Source organism: Amphiura filiformis, chromosome 11, assembly GCF_039555335.1.
Source record: "Amphiura filiformis chromosome 11, Afil_fr2py, whole genome shotgun sequence".
Taxonomy (NCBI): domain Eukaryota; kingdom Metazoa; phylum Echinodermata; class Ophiuroidea; order Amphilepidida; family Amphiuridae; genus Amphiura; species Amphiura filiformis.
The window spans coordinates 19,054,782-19,077,352 of NC_092638.1; the positions used below are offsets into that span (position 1 = coordinate 19,054,782).

Below are 22,571 nucleotides of genomic sequence, written 5' to 3' on the forward strand. Positions count from 1 at the left end.
AATCTCAGATTTGTTGTATATATGATAATCGAATTTTGTATAAAAACAAATATTTATGTTGCTATCATCGTAACGCTGATTAGCCAGTTAATTCTAGATGCGGCCAATGTAGAGATGGAGGCAAATAATACAAATTCAACAACGTTTTCGCATCTAAATAGTGGTGACATTGCTTTTATATTGATCGTTGGAGTGTTATCGTTCATAGTCGTAACTGCCAATATATTTTGCCTTCTCGTCCTGTACCGAGCTACTGAATTACGTCCAGCCACAAAAACCTTCATGACATCATTAGCAGTTTCAGATCTTCTCCTTGGATTGTTTGCAATCCCTTCGATTGTTTTGTTATTTGCGTTTGAACAAAATTGGGAAATTTCACATTTAACACTTTTCTGTTTCATAAATTCATTTCTTGCTATTTATTTAACCGCTACAGGTGGATATTCCGTATTATTGTTGAACATTGATGCTTTGATTGCCATCGTGAAGCCACTACGATATCCAATACTTATGACTAAAGGACGAGCTGTATTCATCACTCTCGTTATTTGGATTGGAATTGGACTTTGGGCTTTACTAAGCAACACATTGAGTATGTTAGAGAAATCCGTATCCTATCGACCCGATTTCCACTTATGTTTTGTTAATATTGAAGAGAATATCACTGTCCAAGTCATAACGTCTGTTCATTGCGCTTTGATCAATATTGGTCCGGCATTTGTTATTTTGATCATTTACTTAAAAATTTACCGCGTTTCAAAAGCACATCGCCGACAACTGAAAACTCTTTGTATGAACAGGAATGTTTTAGATCAACAAAAATCTTTGCAAAAACACCGAACCAACAGGAGAGCCGAGACATCTGTTATATTAGTGACAATTGGTTACTTCATAGGCTGGTTTCCGTTTACTATTTGCTTGTTATTATATATTCAATCTCAATATAGCGCACCTGTTTGGGTAAATACATTGTCTATATTGTGTTTTTACATCAATAGTTCATGGAATGTTTTTATTTATTATTTTAGATTAAGTTCATTCAGAAAAGTAGCCAAGCAAATACTTGACATCAAATAGACTGTTTGTTAAAGTTTTGTCTGAGGCAGTGCCATTGATTCCTTTCAAAAAGCTTCAAAGAACATACCGATAATTTGGTTATCAACTTCTCCGATGTCGAATTCACCCACTTTCAGTAGTATCAAGATGAAGCTGATACTTCATGATTTGCACAAAATCAGCCAATTGGGGTCAACCTCTGACACTTTCTGTTTTTCGCACATTCGGACAATTGAGGTCAATTTTGATGGCAATTTATCTCTGCGCACAATGAGACAAATAAGTTCAACTCTGGCACTCCATGTTTGCCCACAATCAGCCAATTGAGTTTAACTCTGGTACTCCATGTTTCCCCACAATCAGTCAATTGAGTTCAACTCTGGCACTCCATGTTTGCCCACAATCAGTTAATTGAGTTTAACTCTGGCACTCCATGTTTCCCCACAATTAGTCAATTGAGTTTAACTGTGGCACTCCATGTTTGCCCACAATCAGTCAATTGAGTTTAACTCTGGCACTCCATGTTTGCCCACAATCAGTTAATTGAGTTTAACTCTGGCACTTCATGTTTGCGCACAATCTGGCAATGGAGTTTAAGTCTGATGGCACTGCATGTTTACGCACAATCAGGCAATTGTGGTCAACACTGAAACTTCATGTTTGCGCACAATCTGGCAATTGAGTTTAAATCTGATGGCACTGGCGCTGCGTAAACAACGCACAATCAGGCAATTGCGGTCAACACTGACACTTCATGTTTGCGCAAAATCAGGCAATTGAGGTAAACTCTGGCACTTTTAGAAATTATCATATACATTAATTTATTATCAATATTTTAGCTCTAGAACGTTTTATAATAAGCGATACAAGTTACAGCCACTACAATACAACACAGGTGCGACTTTCGAATATTGTGCATAATGATGTGAAATTTACAGACATATCTAATCACAACAAATGGCAGTCAAGTTAGCTCAATAGCAGTCAAGTTAGCTCAATCGATAAGGCGTTCGACTGTGGTGCGAGAGGTTGCGGGTTCGAACCCTGGCGGTGCCTAGTACGCTCACGTGGAAAAATTGAGTTAGCTTGAAATTCCCTGGACAAGGAACTCACTGCTAATTTGTCTCGTTGTAACCCGTACGAAACTCGGGGAGCTGATCCTGGTTGCGATAGATATTTGTGGAATGTATAGGGTGTGCGCTCTTGAAGCAGCAAAGTCCCTGATTTGTTGTTTAATGGTTTGTGGAATGATGTGGGGCCGTAGTGGTCAGCGTCAACCTGTAAAGTGTGCTGAGGCTTGTGGATCAACGTCTAGGCGTTGTGCCTGTGCGTAGCGCACTATAAATTACTGCGCTTTTTTTTTTTTTTTTTTTTTTTTTTTTTTACTTTGTAGACCCACGTACGCATAATGCAACTATTTCCTGCTGAAGAAGCGAATACAGTATAGTTCTGTCTGAGACAGTGCCATCGATCCTGTTAAAGAGCTTCGAAGAACATAACGATATTTTGGTTATCAACTTCTACGATGGCGAATTCACCACTTTTCATTAGTATCAAGATGAAGATTGTACGCATAATGCAACTATTTCCTGCTGAAGAAGTGAATACAGTATAGTTCAGTCTGAGACAGTGCCATCGATCCTGTTCAAGAGCTTCAAAGAACATAACGATATTTTGGTTCTACGATGGCGAATTCACCAATTTTCATTAGTATCAAGATGAAGCTGACACTCTCTTTATTATGTTATAAATTATCATATAAATTAATTTGCTGTCAATATTTAGCTCTAGAATATTTTAGAATAAGCGATACAAACAACAGCCACTACAATACATTATTTTGCATCTGGTGCGACTTTATGACATTGTGTGTAGTATGTTATGAAATGTTGTGAAATCTACTAATGACAATAAATGACAACTAATTCGTCAACCCACTGCATAATCTCATTTGACACGATATGAGAGTTCACAGAGCCTGCCACAGAGTTTCTATTATAGGTTTTTACGATTTGCGCATGATCAGTATCCCATATGATATTGCTATTACAAGAAAATTCGATTTGTTGTCAGGTAAAACCCAGGTTTTATTTCCAATACACTAACTGGAAATGCAATACACTAATTAGCGGGGACTGCTGTTTGCTGTGGATATATTTTACTGCATTTTATCCGTAACGATTTTGAAATCGTTCATCAAAATTGTGATAAATTCAACTGTTTGAGAATTCCAATAATATAAAGCAACACGTGTATATAATATTAAATCACAAGTCTATAAAATACACACTATGCCACTTTCTTTATCTGCGTCAAGATAATAGAATATTGATTTCAATCGAATTGAATACATCTCTCCATTTTGAGTTTGTAGTTCACCACTGAGCGATCTAGCGATCGATTGCTAGCCAATCAGATAGAACTCCTTTTCTTGCGTTCGGTGAAATACCAATCGCCCGTCGCTCACCAACGGAGTATTAAGCTTATATTTATAATATAGGGTATCGACACTGTGACCCGTGAATCCAAACAACGTGCACACAAATTCAAGTCCAATTGTCACTTGACCTTGACCGCTTCCATAAGTCCCTCAAAATCCCGATTCCAATTCCTCCCAGAATATGGTGATAGTGGTGATCTTTTAAGGGCAATATATTGTGACAGCATGATAATTGACTGATTGGACGCTAAATCAAATTAATTATCAACTTTTTTCCATTACTGTGTTTAGAAATACCTTTCATGCCAAGCTTTTCCAGGGCAACTCTTCCACCTGGTAGAAGTGTCTCTCCATGGAATGTCTCCGGTGTACCCATATCCCTCTCTATCATCACCACCCTCTTGCCATCCATACCCAATCTTGCTGCAAAAGTCGCCCCTAGGATTCCACCACCAACGACGATAATATCTGGATCAGAACCAGTGAACGTAGGTGGTGGACCAAGCTGATAAATAAAATGTTAAGAATCAGAGTTACTGTAATTCACTGCAAAAGTAGTGATGTAACAGGATTTGTTACCATAGCAATTTTTGAATGTATGTGCTGCACTTTACGCCGTTCCTCTACATTTGTACATAGATTATTAAAGAACAAAAATAAAAACCACAATCGTAATTTCATAGAAATGTTCACATCATGCTGATCCCTTTGAGTACCTTTGAAAACAGCGATATCGTAGTCTATCTATCATTGCACACATACACAGGTGATGAGTGTAATCTGCTTATAATGAGGGGCAATACATTATAAATATTGTAAACCCATTGCGATGGTAATATATCCTGTTACATCACTACGTCTACGGCGATTTTTTTCTGTCCATTATTGCAGTACGCTACAAACGCCTATTCGGTCGTATTTTACCAATAGCTCAAAATGGGTGAACTCATTCACCCATACTATGGCCGAACAAGACTCCCAGCATGACACCTGATTACCTCAAATGAAGGTCACTTCCTGGAAAGCTAGACTGAACACGATCATCTGATGTAACTGTTAAACTATCTGGATCTGTATGACAGTGATAATTTGGTCATCTCAGGAATTAAAACTTATAAGAACCTTTACTCGCCAAACAAGAAAACAATCGGTCAGTGAAAAATCCAAATCAGCGACTGCGAACCATGCCGTTCAACAAAATCATGTCATAAATTACAAAGATGCGCAAGTCCTCGAGATGGAATGTTATTCGGGAGCCCGCCGTATCAGAGAAACAATCTGGATAAGGAAGAGAGCACCAAACACTATGAACAGAGACAAGGGGACCATTATCTTAGTCACGTATACGATCCACTTCTGGGTGCTGGTGCGCCCTCTGTTGATGTACAGAAGTTGAATAAAAATCATCACTCTGAAGAGTACCATCGCCCAAGATGCTGGTCGAAACTGTCAGGTCAGTAAACATAATTGATTTGAAATGTATATTTATGAACACCCACCTTTGGTAATGACACCACACGTCTAGAATTTGATGACGACAATTTTTCATTTGCCCGCCCTATTCCTTATAAAGGAATTTTTATTTTATTATCGCACAGATATACATGGGCATCAAACATTTATGCTATATACATACGAAAGTACATGTAATGTGAACTACATGTAGGCGTACTCTTGCACTTGCATTAATTTAATTTTTTTATCACGGCGCACCACATAATGTAATTAGTTTCTAATAACATTGTTCAACTGCATTGTGTGGGTTGAGGTTCAAATTATTCAAATTAAACAAACGCAAAACCCCTATTATATTTCTTTAACTTTGAACAGTTGAATAGAGAAAATTAAATCAGAAGCTTAATTTATATCTGAAGTACAATAGGTAGGTCTTTGTGTTTTCTGTCTATCGGGATGCCGGGTAAGACGTCGACCAAAAACCAACAGAAAGATCAACATAGTCTATTTGTAGTGTAGTTTTGTTTGGGTTTTCTGTCGCAAAGTTGCGCATTTGGAAATATCATAATCATTGTCGAAGAACATGACCGGATTCCTTTTATGACCCTGGTAGTATTATGAAGTGGTATGTGCCTTTAGCAATATGCATGTGATTAACATTATATCATGTATTTTATATGACCTTATACGTTTAAAGGGTGTCTCCGGCAATCAAAATATTATGCCTCATATGTTATAAAAATAATTATGAAGCACGAATCAGATGGTTTTATTTAAAAAAAAAATTATATTGACCATAAAAACGAATCAATACAGTATCCAGGGGCTATTTTAACGTGCCTCCTGGTACGTTCGTGCAGTGAGATTAAAAATCCGTGCAGTGAAAATTCAAAATCCGTGCTTAAAATATATATACGCCATTAAAATAGAATAGAATGACTAAATTTTGCACGCTTTGCGCACACTGCTGTTCCATCAAATACCAGTCGTCACCTTCATTTTGAGCTAAAATAGTCTGAAATTGAACATTTTTCGTGCGCTTCGCAAAATTTACCCTCATTATTGCCATATTAAATTTAGTACTATAATGTGGGAAGTTTTGAGCGCTAATACTCGCGTAATGAAGGGTATAAGCCTCCAAATACCAGGACAAAATTAATCAAAAGCTGTAATGTGTATCTTTCTTTGGCCAGGTTTTAGATCATAATAAAGGTCCACATTTGGCTCATTTTAGCATTAAAATTGCACATTTTCGCGCGCTGAGCGCCCATTTGTCCCAGTAAACTAATGTTAGTGGCGTATTGCGGGTCAATTTGAAAATGTTGCCGCTCCCCACCTGGTCTGTCTAAAGGAAGTCTACGTGAGGTCACAAATTTGGCTGGTCTGCCTAAAAAAAATGTGAGATTTTAACGCGTGATTTAAAAAAATCTCGAGCATAGGTAGCGGAAGCGGGGCAGTGGGGGACTTCCCCCTAAACATCCTAATAAAATTAAAGCAATATTTGCCCTGTGGATCCTCCGTTTTATTCCGACGAATACTGTGTTTTGGGCCAAAAAAGGGTAAAATTGCACAATTTTGAGCGCATCGTGCGCATTGGCCCACAATATCAAAATTTACACCTTCATTGGGGGCTAAAATAGTCTGAATAGTCACTCCGATGACCACTGCGGCAAAGTAACTAAACTTGCCAACATGCAGTGACTTTTTCGCCTAAAATAGCTCCGGATTACAGCCGTCTCTCAACATGCGATATTCAAAATTCCCTCATGCCGAAAATATCTAAACTTCTTTACCAGATTACCACAAACAAAGAAGTGTCAGATTTTAACTCAGTTGTCCGATTGTGCGCAAACATGAAGTGCCATCAGAGTTGATCTCAATTGCTTGATTGTGTACAATATAAAGTCCCGTCAAGCTTGATCTCCATCGCCTGACAGTGCGCAAACATTAATGTCAGAGTTGAACGCAATTGCCACATTGAAGTGCAATAGTTGACCTCAATTGCCTGATTGAACATTGTGCGCAAACATGAAGTGCCATGCGCAAACATGACGTGTCAGAGTTGACGAACTCAATTGTCAGATTGTGCGCAAGTGCCATCAGAGTTTACCTCAATTGCCTCAAGTGAGAATAAAAAAAAACCTTTAAAAGGGTTAAGCAGCGTCAAAGGAAATCTTTGAAATTTTGGAAGCTGTGATGATTTTGAGTGGGGGGGGGGGGTGGATAGAGTTACTTAATGAGGTATACAAACCAAAGTAATAATGTGTTGACACGAATGTTAAGTTTGTTAGGATGGGTTAAAATGTACACTGTGAGTCCAAGTGTTTAGGGTGTCTGTAACAATTTTGGCATTATACAGTAAAGGTATAACACCAAAACACAAAAGTTAACACATAAATATTAGGCCAAATAAACAAATAAACATGTTTCACGTCCCCTCCCGCTTCCTTTTTTGAGGTTTCTTCAATTATATTTTTATTTTTTGAAATTCAGTCATAACTTTTCAAAAATATGTCTAAGAAGTAGAGATATGCTTTCTACAGCCTTGCTAATCAAGAAACACTTTTGGAATGTTTTGTGATAATAAGAGGGGCATATCTCTCAGAACAACAAATAAAAAGATGCCTCCTCCTTTTTCCAGGTATTATTGTGTGCGCTAAAACAGCTCTATATGGGTATTTACACCGATTTTGCGGTAAAAAATCAAAAATAAAAAGCCCCCTCTTCCTCCTTTTTTTCAAAAACCCGGACGTGAAACATGTTTTTTTAATTTTTACTTGGCCTTAAGAATAAACACTGACGAGTATTTAGATGTTTTACTGTTCTATTTCATTACTTTTTAAACAATTTTGGAACTCAACATGTCCGATGTTTAGGTTCTTAATACTGTCATATGTTTATTCTTTGTGTTTATGTGTTAACTTTGTGTTTGCTTTGGTGTTTAGGTGTCTTATACACTTAGTGTGAATTGGATAGGCCTAAATAAACACTTTTCAGTGTTCAAAAGTGTTACAAAATCTCTAAACACTTGAATTTACAGTGTATGTTCAACGAAATGTTGGGCATTAAATAGGTTTGTGTTTTATAAACACTGTTTGAAGTGGAAGCAAAGAAGTTAAGCTATATACTGTAAGAACACTTTGGAGTAAAGCACTTGAACACAGAAATTGTACTTCGTATCAGTTTATTTGGTGGAAAAATATAACGTTCAGATGTACATATAAAAATATTAGTTACTGGCAAAAGTAAGGTTGTGTTGAAAGATTACATACAATATACCTCCTGAAGCCCTCATCATGCTCATAATACACGAAGAGCAATCGTGTCAACTATGATACACCAATCACGTAATTGATACCCCTTACCATTTCCTGAAACCCTATACCATAAATGAATGTTACTGTGGCCATTACGTAGCTCGGACGATCTGCCCCAAGTTCAACTATGATACACCAATCACGTAATTGATATACCCCCTACCATTTCCTGAACCCCTATACCACAAACAAATGTTACTGTGTCCATTACGTAACTAGAAAAATCTGCCCAAGCTTATAACGAAGACATACCATTATATTTTTAGGGAACATAAACTTGTAATCGGGCAAATCAGAGTTTGCTCCTAAATTTATACACACAAAAGACACGCTATAGTTGATAAGCTTTTTCAAGTTTCACTAAGTACACAAGTAACTTTGTAAAATGGCGTGTTGTTTCGTTATTAATAGTGCAAACTCTTTGAATTCACAGAATAACCCCCTGCATATACCCGTGTACCATTTCCTGAAGCTTTCACCATAAACGAATGTCACTATGCCAATTACGTCACTCGGAAGATCTGCGTAAGTTATAAAAGACATACCATTATATTTTTAGGGAAACATAAAATTGTAATCTGGCAAATCAAGAGTGTTCCTAAATTACACACAAAAGACACCATTATAATTGGTAAGGCCCTGCCCAGCAAACACAAAACGTTTTCGACATCATTCGCAAAAGGTTATAAAAGGTTGTCAGAAAACGTTTAAATGTCGGGTTATATAAAGGGTATATTAAGAGTAGAAAACGTTTTCATAACCTTAGAAAACATTTTTTGATAATCTACTGCTCAGCAAACAAAAATGTTTGACAGAAAACATTTAATTGTCGGGTTATATAAAGGGTATAAAACGTTTTAATAACATTTAAAAAACATTCTTGAAAACTTGATACAAAACATTCTAAACAGAATATTATTTTGGGGTTGAAAAATATTTTGCGAAAAATGTTTGCCCAAAATATTTTCAATAACGTTTTAAAAACGTTTTCGTGACCTTTATATAACCCGACATTTAAATGTTTTTAAAAGGTTGCCGGTTTTGAAAAAAACAAACATTTTAAGAACATTTCTGTGTTTGCTGGGTTCAAACATTTTAACATAATGTTATTTAAGTATTGACACAATATTTGGCAAAAATGTTTGTAAAAATAGTTTACAATAACATTTTTTGAACACATTTAATAATATTGTTGTAGTGTGTTTTCATACAAAACGTTTTAAAACGTTATCATGACCTTTATATAACCCGACATTTTAATGTTATTAAAACGTTTTTACCTAAACCAAAAGCCAAAATATAACTTATTTAAAACGTTTTTAAAACGTTTTTGTGTTTGCTAGGTGTCAAGTTTCACTAAGTTTCACTAAGGGCACTACAGTCACTTTATAAAATGGCGTGTCGTTTTGTTTTTAATCAGAGTATAGTGCAAATTCACGACTGAATAATATAGTATAACCCCTTCAAAATCTGGTGGTCTCACCGTAGTTAACCTCCACTTAGACTGTTAATACATACTACAAACCGGCCAACCCTTGCACAGACTGTTAAAAAGACAAACTATGCTTATTCTCTTTCTCAGTCATGTACTGCCATACAAAACAAACTCATAAAAATACAGAATGTGCATGCGCCTAACCTACAATTTTCGATCTCATTTGAGCTCAATTATCGTAATGTATTTTGAATGGTGTATCAACGAAAGTTGAGGAATATCACCTACTCGTATGCAAGTCATTTCGGTGAAATTAAATTGGGAAGCATCTGCCTGCGGGCGCTGCTTCAAAAACAGAAAATTTTTTGACCAAATTGGCCGACGTGTGCAAATCATGAAGTGTCATCTTGATACTAATGAAAGCGGGTGACTTCGGCATCGGAGAAGTTGATAACCAAATAATATCGTTATGTTCTTTGAAGCCCTTTCACAGGAATCAATTGCACTGCTTCAAACAGAACTTTGCCGTATTCATTTATTTTCTTTCTTCTTCAGCAGAAAATAGTTTCATTATGCGGTGAGTCAAAAAAGTAGATGCGATTTGTTCTAATTAGATTTTTCTGTAGATTTCATAACATTTAAAAGTCGCACATGATGCAAAATGATGTATTGTAGTAGCTGTAATTTGTATCGCTTATTCTAAAATGTTCTAGATTTAAAATATTGACTAAAATGTATAATGATAAATTAATCTGAAATAATAAATGAAAACATTCCATGAACTATTGATGTAAAAACACAGTATGGAAAATGTATTTACCCAAAGAGGCGCGCTATATTGAGATTTAATACTTAATAAAAAGCAAATAGTAAATGGAAACCAGCCTAAGAAGTAACCAATTGTCACTAATATAACAGACGTCTCGGCTCTCCTGTTGGTTCGGTGTTTTTGCAAAGATTATTGTTGATCTAAAACATTCATGTTCATACAGAGCATTTTCAGTTGTCGGAGACGTGCTTTTGAAACGCTGTAAATCTTTAAATAAATGATCAAAATAACAAAGGCCGGACCGATGTTGATTACAGCGCAGTGAACAAACGTTGAAACTTGGGTAGTCATGCTCTCTTCAATGTTAACAAAACATATGCGGAAATCAGGTCTGTAGGATATGGATTTCTCGAACATACTCAATGTGTTGCTTAGTAAAGCCCAAAGTCCAATTCCAGCCCAAATAACGAGAGTGGTAAAATACAGTTCGTGTTTTAGTCATAATCATTGGATACCGTAGTGGCTTCACGATGGCAATGAAAGCATCAATATTCGAAAGTATAATGCAGAATATCCACCTGTACTGGTTAAGTAAATAGCAAGAAATGTATTTAAGAAACAGAAAAGTGTTGAGTGTGAAATTGCCCAATTTGCGCAACAAACAAAACGATTATAGGCATTGCAAACAATCCAAGGAGAAGATCTGAAACTGCTAATGATGTCATGAAGGTTTTTGTGGCTGGACGTAATTCAGTAGCTCGGTACAGGACGAGAAGGCAAAATAAATTGGCAGTTACGATAATGAACGATAACACACCAGCAACTAATACAAATACAATGTCACCACTAGTTAGATGCAAAAACGTCGATGAATTTGCGTCACTTGCCTCCATCTCTACTGGTTGTTGCTGGAATTAACTGGTTTATCAGCGTTACTATGATACCAACATAAACATTTGTTTTCATGCAATACTCGATTATCATAATACAAAATCTAAGATTTATATCCAAATTGAATAATCAGTGACTTTTGTTATCTCAGCAGCCATTTTAATAGTATGAGCAAGAAGTTTGAACCGTTTTAAGGTGTGCTGATGAATAAAATGTGTAACTATTAATGCTGGTTTCATAATGTCATGCCGCTTCCGCTGAACGGCGTAACGCACGCGCAATGCAGACAAACGGACACAATCAAGGCTTGTGATTGGCCGATACGTCAAGCCGATTGCACCAGCGGCAAGCGACATGAAAGTATGAGAGGGATATAAGTGTAAACACGTATCGAACAAGTAATCATTTACAGCAAGTCAAATTCTATGATTCATTTATTAAACCTGTCGATTCAAATCATACTTTAGCAAGTAAATGCATTATAATTACTGAAAAGCAAAATCTATTTAAAGATATTCATCATCATTGCAAAAGTGTATAATATGGGAAAATGATTATGCCGCGAGAGGCCATTTATTGCTTTCTGGTAGACCGGTCATTTTTGTCCAGTTAACGTTAGATACAGCTAGTTGCCCGGCTAGATTTTTATTCAAAGCTTAAGGGATCTAAAATGAGCGTTTATTGCGTGTCGACAGTATTTTTTGTGGGACATGAGAGCACCTCAGACCTATCGAATTGCATTCTGAATATGAAGCATGTCTTTCTGATATCAAATAATTTTCATTTTTTGAAAATCACAATATAATACAAATTTTATGACAAATTATAAAAATTTGATATTGTTCAAATTTTTGATATATAACAGTCCTCGAAGTAAATTATATAAATCTAATGACATATTCTTAAAGTGTATGTAGCAGGGAGGAAAAGCCGACGGTCAATTGAAAATTTTGACCTTTCATATTGAAGATATGGATTTTTTCCCAAAAAGACCTAATTTTTTTGGGTGTTTTGGGAAAAAAAATCCATATCTTCAATACGAAAGGACAAAATTTTCAATTGATCGTCGGCTTTTCATCCCACCTACATACACTTTAAGTATAAATCATCAGATTTATAAAGTTAACTTCAAGTACTGTTAAATATCAAAATATCAATTTTAATGATTTGCCATAAAATGTGTATTAAATTGCGAATTTCAAAAATCAAAATTATTTGATATCAGAATGACATTCTTCGTATTCAGAATGCAATTCGATATGTCTGATGTGCTCTAATGTCCCACAATAAATACTGTCCAAACGTTCATACCCCAGCCCTTAACGTAATGATTTAAAACGCGTGTGTGACGTGGTATATCGAAAGGAGACACTTTTGGGAAGGATCGTAAATGGAGAAATAGCAAAAAAACTGCCCACAGTTTGGGTTTGTTGCAAATTTGTGATGTTTAAAATTTTTATTTTTTATTTTTTGAGACATTCTCAAGGTAATTCCTACTCTCAACATTGTCAATAATATTTGTAAAGGCCGATATCTCAATTTCCAATTTTATAATACCATAACTTACGAACTCAATATCTTCGCTTAGGAATGTCCAATTTCATCGGAGAAAATGGCTTTGTGGAGCAAAATATCTCTATATGTAAAACACTCAAAATTGATAACCTGCCCAAAAGCGTCTCCTTTTGATATGACACGTCACATTTGTATTTATGAGAGGCAATAGTCAAGAAGTAAGAACAAGAAAACTTCAAGCATGAAATAAAATTGAGTTGACAAAACACTACTCTGCTCAGATTACGTTAGGGCCCTTATTTCAAAATGGTGTCCATAAACTATTATTGCCATTAATATGATTACTGAAATATTTATTGCGTCTGTTGAATATACATAAAGTCAGTTCTAGTCAGAGGCATAGCCAAGGACTGTTTTTGCTATTTTCAAACTGTTCAATATACCTTTTTTTTCCGGCAGATCAGATATAGGTCTACGATTTGCATAATAAGCCTACATCAATTTACATTTTCGTTGTATCTTATTGTTTTTATAAATAGTCAATATAATAACTTTATACTAGGCCTAAAATGACAAAAAAAGCCAATGTGTTTGCTAAATCAATACATTTATGTTGAGGGTACTTTTATTTTGCACTATTTTGTCTTGAAACTTGGTCAAAGTATTTCTAAAGCGTGTTGATGTATCATATTTTGCCTCCATTTAATTCGCATATTTGGTTAATTAATGAGCTAATTTGTATGCCTGCTAATTAATTATGCATAACTATGCAGAGTTTATATGCGTTTTTGCATTCTGATTAACATTTTAAAACATAATACCGATCAGTAAACCAGCTGTGTACTTTCATCGAGCTACAGCTAAGTAAAATGACAAGTCAATTAAACGGATATATATATATATATTTAAAAACCTACCCTTCTAAATCATGCAAACATTTTCTTTCTGATTAACATTTCACAGAGATGATTGTAATTTTGTGAAATTATAGGCACCTGTGCGCATGCAATGTGACAGACTTTGTGTTTTTTTGCCTACTGTTTAACATTTTCTGAAAATTAGTGAACCAAGCAGGTCTGTCCTTTCATGAACGTAAAATGACAACAAAAATCGAGTCATATATACTTTCAAAGTCTATTTATGTAGCTATGTGGGCAATAATTATATGCAAAAATATTTGCACCCCATTTCACTATGAGACAAAAATGTGTGATTGGTTAAAAAATCCGTGAAAATCAGATTTTTTCACGGATTTTTCAACCAGTCACATATGTTTCACGGAAAAATGTCTCCTAGTGAATTTGCACATGAATTTTGGGACTCCATATTTGAAAACCTTTTATAATTATATTGCGATCGCAGCGAGCAGGAAGCGTTTCTGTACTGTTTTCATAAGCATTTACAGAGTGTTTCATTTAAAAGGCGCCACATGAATGTGTAAAGGAAATCAGCCATTTACCCCCTCTCTGTTTGTCAAAAATGCTTGTCCCCCTTTCTGCTGGCCAAAAAATTCTCGCACCCCAAATTTTACCACAGGGCTCATAATTATTATACAGCCTCTTATGACAGCAAAAAGTCATATCACAATATAGTGAGAATGGTGGTCTACGAGCCGTTTGGTCAACATGTTTTATATACTTGCAATATTCTTAATCATATTACGCCAACATTTGTGGAAAATCTTTTATTAAATGTTTGAAGTTAACGTTTAAAAAAAAGCTAAATATAAGTTATAATGTATCCCCAGGGTTAATTCTTGGACCCTATTATTTTATTAATGATACTAAATACATCAATGATCTTCAAATTTTTCTCTGTTAATTACACATCACTCAACATTATTATACTCAAATAAGAATTCCATTAGTAATATATACCAGGCCTAAAATAAAAAAAGTGCCAATGTTTTGCTAAATCAATACATATGTGTTGAGGGTACTTTAATTTTGCACTATTTTGTCTTGAAACTTGGTCAAAGTATTTCTTAAGCGTGTTTGTAATGTATCATATTTGCCCGCCATTTAATTCGCATATTTGGTTAATTTATGAGCTAATTTACATACCTGCTAATTAATTATGCATAATTATGCAGGGTTTATATGCGTTTTTGCATTCTGATTAACATTTTAAAACATAATACCGATCAGTAAACCAGCTGTGTACTTTCATCGAGCTACAGATTAGTAACATGGCATTTCAATTAGATGGATTGATATTTTTAAATGAAAACCTACCCTTCTAAATCATCCAAACATTTTCTTTTCTGATTAACATTTTACAGATATTGTAATTTTATGAAATCATAGGCACCAGTGCGCATGCAACTTGGCAGAGTTTGTGGGTTTTTGCGTACTGTTTAACATTTCCTGAAAATTAGTGAACCAAGTACAGTGTACTTCGGCTATATATATAAATGCGCTTTTATAAATTCGCACGTGACATCTATAAGTCGCCATACCGTATTAAACACTGTAAGGTACCCGGATAAACACAAATTCCACATGCAAACGTATAATGCATAATGCATAATTATTGCACGGCCTCTTATGACAGCAAAAAGTCATATCAATATTATAGTGAGAATGGTGGTCTACGAGCCGTTTGGTCAAAATGTTTTTTATACTTGCAATATTCTTAATCATATTACGCCAACATTTGTGGGAAATGTTTTTATTAAATGTTTGAAGTTAAAGTTTCAAAAAAGCTAAATATAAGTTATGATGTATCCCCAGGTTTAATTCTTGGACCCTATTATTTTATAAATGATACTAAATACATACAATTTTTCTCTGTTAATTACACAATACTCAACAGTATTATACTCAAAAAAGAATTCCATTAGTAAGATATTTCTAAAGTAAGAAGTTGTAACCAGAATTGAATAATAAAAAATGGAACTGAATATAAACATAACAAGAGTATAAGGACGATTTAACCCGCCAAAGGTGTTACATTATTAAAAACGATGTCAACGATGTCGACCCAAACTCCATATAAAAATTTGAGAAAGCACTGACATGGGAATCGAACCCGCCAGACAGACGCCATGTCCACCCTGTATGTGATGCAGAATGAAATTAAATATCAGAATTTGATTGTCAAATTAACTTCAGATATAGAACTGAACAATATTCAAACACAATTTTTCATGACTGTATATTAACAATATTACAATACAGTTGTACAATGTTAAATTGTACTACCTTCTGTGGCGCGACCTGATAAATATTAATTGAAGCAAGTTAGTCAAGAGCTGTATTTGTACAGTGCCGGCACTGTGTCTATTTGATCATAAAAACTTAAGAACAACGCTGCATTTTGTTGCTGTTTTTGATCAAGCCCGCACACCTCGTGATCTAGATTTCTGTTTGTGAAAGTCAACTTCAGACAGCCTCTAGACATTATGGCAATATACCCAGTGGTACCCAGTCAACTGGTCATAGCAGGGATAGTTGGTGTGCTAAGTCTTGTGGTATTGCTGAAATATTTGATGTCATCATCAAATTCTAGACGTATGTTCTCATTACCAAAGGTGGGTGCTGTCATTTAGTTAAAGCAAAATTGTAATATAAATTTCCATAAAAGTGGATTTGCATTTCTTAATCACAAAATGTTAGTTTTAACTGTTAAATAGGGCCCCTTTAGTTTTGAGCTGAACAAATCACCGTTTGAATAAATGGGGTAAACAATTTAATTCTAAGCGCAGATGTCGCCAATGCATGTCACTCCGTCGATCGTGACTAAATATTCATCGGTCGTGAACACTCCGTACGTCATATGTTATGAACATCGCGTACGTGTTTGACTAATATTTCGTTCGTGTTAATTCAACGGTGTTCGCCGTCGTTTTATTCAAAATCCCAAAGTTTTGTCACAAATACAACAGCGAAAGCTTTGATTTGTTATCGAGAGAATTTCGAAATGCATTGCGAGCATCCTCCTCAGCAAATGATACAACATTGCCTGAATGTTATATTCAGTGATTTCCTCATTCGGAAAATCATCAAAATTCAGTTTTTGCACATTTGTGTCATACATGTGCTGACATTGCCTACTTATAGGTTAATAACTGCGCATCAGTTATTTGGAGGGCACTGTGAAAAATCTAAACATTTTGCCTTTGTTACCGTGGAATATCCCGAGATCCAAAGCAAAATGTTTAGATTTTTCACAATGCCCGACAAATAACTAATGTAAAGTTATGAACCGAATTCATAACGGTTATTTTCAACTCATCAGTCAGCCATATCTCAAGAGTTTATTCTCTGAAATTGGTTGAAATAAACAATTTTTATTACAACTTATATATATTTCGCGCTTTCACAAATCGAACGGACTTACCAATTACAGCAGTGCGCCTTTGCAAATACGGTAGTCGCGTGTGAGTGATGTGTTTCGGCGCAGCAGATTCACACACGCGGAAGTCATTCTGTCGCGTAATCACACGCGGAGGTCATTGATGGATATCAGTAGCCTCCGCGCCGTATATCATCTAACGAGTAATTTGATTGGGACGCACTTATGGTGTAATACGCCGACAATCGCTTGCCCCCCCGGCACAGCGACAACGCCTGGTAAATAATTATATCGTACAGGCAGGGAAACTAAAATCAATACCGGGGTAGAAAGTGATGAATATCTACCGTAATTTTTGGTTTCTAAAAAAGCCAATTGTAAGGCTTGCACTTGAATATATGTGTTGAAAGAATATGATAGTCGTAAGTGTCCGTATTGACAAACAACCGTGCGTTTTGAAATAAAAAAAACTGATAAAAAAATCGGATTTTATATGTGCAGAACAAAAATTAAAAATGACTGCTGCCCTCATTCGCGACCTGCATGGTCCAAAACATGAGTCTACTGGACGCTGTGTAGACCACTGGTAGAGGTAGTCTAAAGCAATTAACGTGCCAAATTGTTGAGATCCGAATTCGCAAACCTTAAATTTTGTTCCCCTATAATTCATCACCGGGGTACACACTACACATTAATCCAGAACCCCTAATGACTATCGTTAATTTAATTATTTACCAGCTTGGTTCACCACCTAAGTTCAGTTCTTCAGATCCAGATATTGTCGTCGTTGGTGGTGGAATCCTAGGGGCGACTTTTGCAGCAAGATTGGGTATGGATGGCAAGAGGGTGGTGATGATAGAGAGGGATATGGGTACACCTGAGACCATCCGTGGAGAGATACTCTTACCAGGTGGGAAAGTTGCCTTGGAAAAACTCGGGATGAAAGGTATTTATATTATACAGACTTAACATTAAGTATGGAATATTTATTCACGAAGTGCTAAAACTAATCTGGATGGAATTTGCATAAACAGCAATGTGGCCATGTACATGTTTGTTTTTGGCTCAATAACATCATGTTTTGGACCAAAATATGCTAAAATGGCAAATAGCAAAATTCAGCTTCATTTTGGTTAAAATTGTCTGAATTTTTTTCACGCGCTTTGCGTGCAAATATCCTGGTAAAATCCATCTTATAGTAGGACCCCTATTTGTAACCAATACTAGGTCACTTGAGTGCACATGACTTTCACAATGAGTTTGGGGGCCTCAGAATTTTGGCCTGAGCCAGGCCCCGAGGGGAACCAGAAACAACAAAAGCCCACAGAAGTGTAAATCTGGTGAAAATAGAAAATAAAAAATAAAATGCTGAAGTATTATAAGACAGTGACAAATAATTGTATATTTTATAAATATATATTACTTCCAGATATTTTGAATGATGTAGATGGTAATGACATTACAGACATGGTAAACTATGACGTTGGGTTAGGCGGGCAACCAGTTACCATAAATTATCCTAAACCAGGTGGTCTTACCATGCGGCATGGGTCTATTGTTAATGCTATCAGAAAAAAAGCCTTGGCTCAGAAGTCGTAAGTTTTTGCTAAATTAAAGTTAAAGGCCCATTGAGTGATTTGCTAATCCGGACTATCGTCAAAATTCAGAATTTGGTACCTTCGTCATTGTCATAGATGTGCTAACATATCCTGCTATTGGTTCAGCCGAGAGCCGCGTATCTTAAAAGATAAAATAAAACATTTATATGTAATTTATAATTTTTATACTGTCAGTATATAAATTAGCTATATGTATTTGAATGGGGCTTCAACTTTTTCAATACTGCCGTTTTCTTCGTTTTTTGCCAAATTTTTCATTTCAAAAATACCAAATGATAATTTGAATGACTTATCCTTCACTTTTAAGCAATTTGCAAACAATTTTATTTTATCAATAATACTTAAATTCCGTTACCTATTTTGGACAATGGTCGATGTCCAATGGTCTTTAACCCTTAAATTAAGTTGTAATATTGCAAACAACTTGTCAAACCAAAAGTCATGCTGGTGGGGGGGGTAAATGCATTACAGCCTTGGTAACTCATGTATTGAACCCCAAACTTTCCCCATGAGTGTGAGTTTTATTTTTCTCAATATTTGAGCACAAACAGCGCTAGCTCAGAACCACAATTACGGGAAAACCTAATACAAAATATTTTAATATTTAATATTTAAAACTAAACAATCTTAATATTTGAAATAATTTCACCTTTTGTTAAAAAAGTACATGAATGATTATCAAACCTCACTTAGTTTTATTATTTATTTATTTATTTATATATTTTTCAGCGTGACTGTAATCGAGGCAGTTGTGAAGGATCTTATAAAAGAAAATGGCCGTGTGGTTGGAGTCAAGTACCGTGATAAGGACAAGGACGACATCTTGGTAAAAATATTTGCTTGGTATAAATATACAGACTTGACATTTAGTATGGAATATTTTTCGTAAAAGTTCAAGACTGGTCTGGACGGAGTCTGCATAGACCGCACGGGCTAAATATTAATTGGGGTGCGTCGGAGATGGTGTAAAATAATTGTTTGATAGAAATAAGCTTTCAATATGTTTACATTAAAGTGCTCATAATGTAGCGAATTTGCCTAAAATGGTGGATTTGGGGAGGCTGAATTTGTGCTTTGTGGTGGACACAATTTCGGACTTTATGCAACGTGGTTCTGTTATTATCAAAATCAAAAAGGGTTTGAGGTGATATTTCTTAAACTTCGTCAACAACTGGCATTCATCACACCTGAGATACACTTACAATGTACCAAGTTTTGAACAGGGGAGGAGCTTAAAAATAGGGCTCTTAAAAGCTGTACGTACTCAGAAAGTTTGAATGGCCCCTGGGGTCAAATGTTATAAACTTACGGTACAAAAACAACTGTGCGGATTCCTGGTTGTCCAATGAACTCACACTGTTTCTTTGTGTACAGTAAGTTTATAACATTTGGCCCCAGGGGACCATTCAAATTTTCTGAGTGCATACCACTTTATAGAGCCACATTTTTTAAAGCTCCTCCCACTTTCAAAACTGGTAGATAGAAGTGCAATTCAGTTCTGACGAACACTTATTGGTATTTAGGTCCAATAAAATTGCCTCAAACCTGAATAAATTTGATAATATCCGAATAATGTTGCTCAAATTCAGAAATTTTACCCCCACAAAATTCAAATTCAGTATCCTTAAATCCGCCATTTTAGGCTAATTTACTACATTATGAGCTCCATAATGTAAACTAATGGAAAGCACATTTTCTGTCAAACAATTATTTTACACCATCTCCCGACACACACCAATTAATATATAGCCCGTGCCGTTTATCCAGACCTCTACCAGACCAGTCTTGGGATTTTGAAAAAGTATTCCATATTAAATGTCAAGTCTGTAATTATGGACTTGCCACGACATGTATTTTCTAGCACTAGGTGAATGGGTCCCAGATCATAATGACCGTAAGGATGTCTTCTTTACAATTTGAGATATCAGCGACGGCATATGATGCATACATATCCAAGTTATGAAATTAAAACTAATGCATAGTGCAGTTTTGTCCACGGCAAATTCACCGTGACCTTTTCAGCCATAAACCCGCTTAGTGAAGATTAAACCGAAATATGCAGTACTAAACCATTATAGTAATCGATTGTCCAATGCACATTTCTTACCACGTGATAATATTAATCCAATGAGCGATCAAATTGTCCGCTACGGTCGACTAATCCAATCGATAATGACGCTATTGACATGTACGGGTGGAGCTCCACTGACTGAGTTTTGGGGATTTTTCACTGGTTTGCTATCATTTACTCATCAAGGCGCTCCACCGTTATTATAAGGACTATGCTAATAATTTAAAGATTGACATGTAGAAAATACACCATACTTGATTGACAGAAAGTACTAAATTTGTACCTATTACGGTTTGGTGGCACTCCTGTTCCAAACGCGACCAAGTCAGGGGGGCCCGGTGAAACAAAATGTGCATTGGATTAACACGGGAGTTTGGATAAGATGGTATATTTCCTTTCTCATACAAATGCATGCTCCCCCGTTATAAAAGCTTGTACCTGATTAAAAATTCATATATTTTGAAAAGAATAAGTAATTGAAACATAGAATAAGTACTAAAATCAGAGCTTTTATACTTTTTGATATATGACGTTTATCTCCTACACCCACAGCACAGCGCTACTAGTAAGGGTCAATTACCTATGTGAGTGCCCCTGTGTTGTGTGCATACATGTAGTTAACAATAACTGCATGATGGGAAGTTGCAACCCTATTGGTTTTTACCTTGTAAACATCATGCATGCCATGAGTTTTCACTTTTTGTCAACATTTACCGTCAACGTTTACCGTCGTCCCATTGCCTACGGCACTCACCGTGATTGAACATGTTAAATAAGGTTATTATTTGCTACAGACCAATATAGGGACCGCAACTTTTGAATCTGTACCTTCTGTATTATTTGCCGTTACTGATATCTAAAATTAAAACATATATAACTGCAGTCATCATGGTCACTCGAAATTGACCCACACGTTTACGAACTGCTACCTTATTTATTGTGGTGACGCTATATTTTGGGCTATATATCCAATATGACCTCTGTAGCATCTTCCAAAAAAGTCCAAGAAGACAAAGATCAATCCTTTTCGAGAACTCCAAATCTATGTACCCATGATAAAATAATTTTGCGAGAAATGAATTCTTCAAAAGTATACCGTAAAAACTCGATAGTTAGCATAATTATGTGCTTACTATCGATCGCTTTTAAAACATGCAAACATGAAGAACCACGTCCACAAAAGTGTAAAGGGTTTAGGGCAAATTATCAATACACATAGTTTAGCAATCCTGTAAATGTGTGTCTCAACTCCATTAGCTCAGTTGGGAAAGCGTCGGACTTTGGTACAATTTTATGTTTTCAAAAGCGCTCGATAGTAAGCACATATGCTAACTATAGAGTTTTTACGGGTATATTGTGTTCACCTGGATTATTATCTCTTTTCTATATCAATAATTGTTACAGGAAATGAGAACTCCACTGGTACTAGTGGGTGACGGTCACTACTCAAAGCTGTCCAAAGAATTCTGCACAAACAACTCTGAAGTCAGTGACTCATTTGCAATCGGTTTCTTTCTCAAGAACTACATTTATCAAAATAATCCACACGTTATTGAGAACTCATTCGGACAGCCCAACGCACAAGTGTCTGTGTACAACTTAAATGAAGGTGAAACGAGATGTATGATTTGGGCTGACGGACCCACACCATCCAATGTGAAAAAGTACTGCGAAGAGAAAGTGGCGCCCTTTGTAGCAGGTACATAA

General features: G+C 35.8%; 1 protein-coding gene across 1 annotated transcript; it reads left to right on the plus strand.

Annotated features, from left to right (window-relative positions):
- The first annotated feature begins 16,212 nt into the window (after positions 1–16,212).
- LOC140163529 (squalene monooxygenase-like) lies at positions 16,213–22,571 on the plus strand. Its single transcript, XM_072186843.1, has 5 exons — positions 16,213–16,410; positions 17,913–18,120; positions 18,604–18,769; positions 19,523–19,619; positions 22,269–22,571. The coding sequence occupies exons 1-5, from the start codon at positions 16,282–16,284 to the stop codon at positions 22,569–22,571; spliced, it is 903 nt and encodes a 300-aa protein (XP_072042944.1). The 5' UTR covers positions 16,213–16,281.